General features: G+C 35.7%; 1 protein-coding gene across 1 annotated transcript in view; it reads left to right on the forward strand.

Annotated features, from left to right (window-relative positions):
- LOC105450682 (annulin-like) overlaps nt 1-3,053 on the forward strand; it is a 6,763-nt gene continuing 3,710 nt past the window's right edge. The window contains exons 1-5 of the mRNA XM_011690632.1: nt 1-246; nt 949-1,295; nt 1,630-1,759; nt 2,195-2,424; nt 2,573-2,877. Of these exons, the coding sequence (XP_011688934.1) occupies nt 237-246; nt 949-1,295; nt 1,630-1,759; nt 2,195-2,424; nt 2,573-2,877 (1,022 nt within the window). The 5' untranslated portion in view covers nt 1-236. The remainder of the gene's footprint in view (nt 247-948; nt 1,296-1,629; nt 1,760-2,194; nt 2,425-2,572; nt 2,878-3,053) is intronic.

Genomic DNA, 3,053 nt, shown 5'->3' on the forward strand with positions numbered 1-3,053 from the left:
CGTGAGTGTTAAGACGGAATGCAATAATAGTTTCTTTTCGTATCACGTTTCACTTTCTCGGAAGATCGACAATTTTTCTTCCTTTGCATATATTCTCGCTTCGTATTTCGCATTCCGCTTTAATTATTGGGTTTGAATCTCTGTCAGTGACTTTCATATGGTGACTTCATTTCGTCAGTCTCTCGTCGTCATTCGATTTGTTCAGTTCTGTGTATTGTTGCAGTTATAATATAATAATGTCTTTCGGTTAGTTTATGTGGATTTTATTCTTGAAAAAGGTTAAAAGTTTCCGGAAGATCTCTCGATGATATTTACCGCACAGAAACAAATTAGTCTTAAATTAAAAGAGATATTTTTATATAAAAGCAAGAATATTCTTCTTAGAAGATTTAGTCTTGAACTGAATAATAAAAATACTTGTATCAATACAAATTCAATCCAATCAAGAGACTAGAACCTTTTAAAGAGATTATAATATAATAATATTCTGCTAGGCCTAGAAACGATCAGAAGTCTTCGAATCTTTTGTGGGATCAAAAAATCTTGCACAATTTTTAAATTAAACGGATACATATATATATATACATATATATATATATATGTATACATTTAAGGCACATAATAATGGAAAACAAATTTTTTCCAGGTCCGTTCAATTTAATTGTGCAAGATTTTTCGATCCCGCAAAAGATTCGAAGACTTCTGATCGTTTCTATATAGGCCTAATAGAATATTATTATGATCTCCTTAGAAGGTTCCATATATATATATATATATATATATATATATATATGTATATAAAACTTCTTTGCATACGAATTTGCATTTCTCAATAATTCAATCAGCGAAGAGGCTTCCAATTAAGTTATCAGTGATCCAATCCAAGCAGAAATAATCAGTCCATAAACGTCGATTCGACGTCTTTAGCAGGGAAAGAGTTGTCATTAGCAGGAAAAAAGAGAGTCCCAGTATTGACGATTCACAATGTGGATCATTGCATCAAGGAAAACGGCAAGAATCATCGTACTTCCAGATACGAGATGATGACCCGTCAGGATGACAGAGCAAGACTCGTTGTCAGACGTGGTCAGGAATTTTATCTGCATCTCAGTCTATCGCGGAATTATAATTCCACTGACTATATTTCCATTATTTTCACTCTGGATGGCGTGAGCCCGCAACGTGGATCTGGGACATTAGTGGCAATTGATATGCACGATTCCACGGACATTTCCGAAGCTGCCAACTGTCAGGCCATCATAGATGCCAAAGGAACGAATTTCCTAAGAATAAAGGTGAGTAGGAAAACATTGCTGAAATGCGAAATCTAGCAAGAGTTTTCATTACAGAGAATTTAATTTTGATTTAATTTGATACGTTAAATAAATTTGTAATATTAATATAAAATAGGTTTGTAATTATATAATTAGAATTAAACTTTCTTTCTTAAAATAAAATAGACTTAAAATAACCAAATTTGTATATAGAATCGTGTATATGTCCGAATTGCAATATTAAAGCCATCGACAATCGTTTTAGTTAACGTTGGAAACGTCAAGCGTACACGTATGAAGTAAAGAAAAATTAAGATGAAAAAGGTTTCTTGTTAACGAAGTCTATCATCTTCAGGTTGTGACATCGGCAAACGCAATTATAGGCAAGTGGAAGATGAATATCGATATCTATCACGAGAAATCCGATACTGTTGTCAGTTACACGATGGATCCAATTTATTTGATCTGTAATCCATGGTGCAAAGGTATGTGTGTTCGCAGGTATTCTAACTCTCTGTTTCCCAATGAAACATCGAGTAGCGTTACAATTTACCGAAAATGTACATCGCTGTTTTTATATTTAATAATGAATATTTTTTTATTAGACATTTTTCGATTTAAATACGCAATTACATTTTATCACATTTGTTATCATGCGTCATATATTAGGTACGATGTGATGCACTAATTCTCATGAAAGCCTGACATCTCAATTTGTCTATTTCACAGATTTCTGTACCACACTACTAGATTTCTAGTATAGAAATCTGTGATCTATTTACTACATGTGTGCATAATGGTACTCGTATATTGTATAACTACTAAAAATAAAGAATATGGTCCATAACGGTCGATTTTCCAATCGCACACCGGTAACGAATATTGTCCTGAGTTTTGCAGAATATTATTCTTCCTTTCAGACGACGTGGTATACATAGATAGCGAGATTGAGCGTCAAGAGTATGTATTAATGGAAGATGGTTTAATTTGGCGCGGCACTCACAGCTGTTTGCGGTCCACTATGTGGAAGTACGCGCAATTCGAACGGGACATCTTGGATTGCGCCCTGTACCTAATGAATCATGTCGGCAAAGTCCGCGTTATCGACAGGAACGATCCGGTCATCATAATGCGCTCTCTGTCCGCCGCGGTAAGCCATTTTAGAGAGGAAAGAACTTTCGTGTCAAAAACTAAGCGCGTATTTTGAAAAATGATACTTAAAGTACTCTTTTCTTTCTAGCGCAGTGTACGAACAAAGTTTCGGAATTTTCGGATTAATAAATGGCATCGTTTTTTAGGTGAACTCTCCGGATGGGGTAATGATGGAAAATTGGTCGAACGACTATGAGAACGGTATACCACCTACGAGATGGATGGGCTCGCGAAAAATACTCCAGCAGTATTATATGACGAAGAAACCGGTCAAATACGGACAATGTTGGGTTTTCTCCGGCGTGCTGGCGACGATTTGTCGCACGTTAGGTATACCGTGTCGAGTGGTGACCAACTACTCGAGCGCGCACATTACTCAGAGCAGCCCGGTCGTGGACTACATCGTCAATGAGGAAGGAAAAATCATGGAGGAGCTCAGCGATTCCGTATGGTAATTTCAACGTGGATAACATTTAGCTTTTCCTTGCAAGTCGCAATGAAATGTAACAAGAATAAAAACAAAAACAAAATTAATGCACGTGAAGCGATTAATCTTATTGCTCAAAATAATCAGCGATGCTATTCGATTAAATTTGCAATTAAATCTTGATCAAAATTAGAAAACGT

This window comes from Wasmannia auropunctata, unplaced genomic scaffold (genome assembly GCF_000956235.1).
Source record: "Wasmannia auropunctata unplaced genomic scaffold, wasmannia.A_1.0 LD336057.1, whole genome shotgun sequence".
In the NCBI taxonomy this organism is placed as follows: domain Eukaryota; kingdom Metazoa; phylum Arthropoda; class Insecta; order Hymenoptera; family Formicidae; genus Wasmannia; species Wasmannia auropunctata.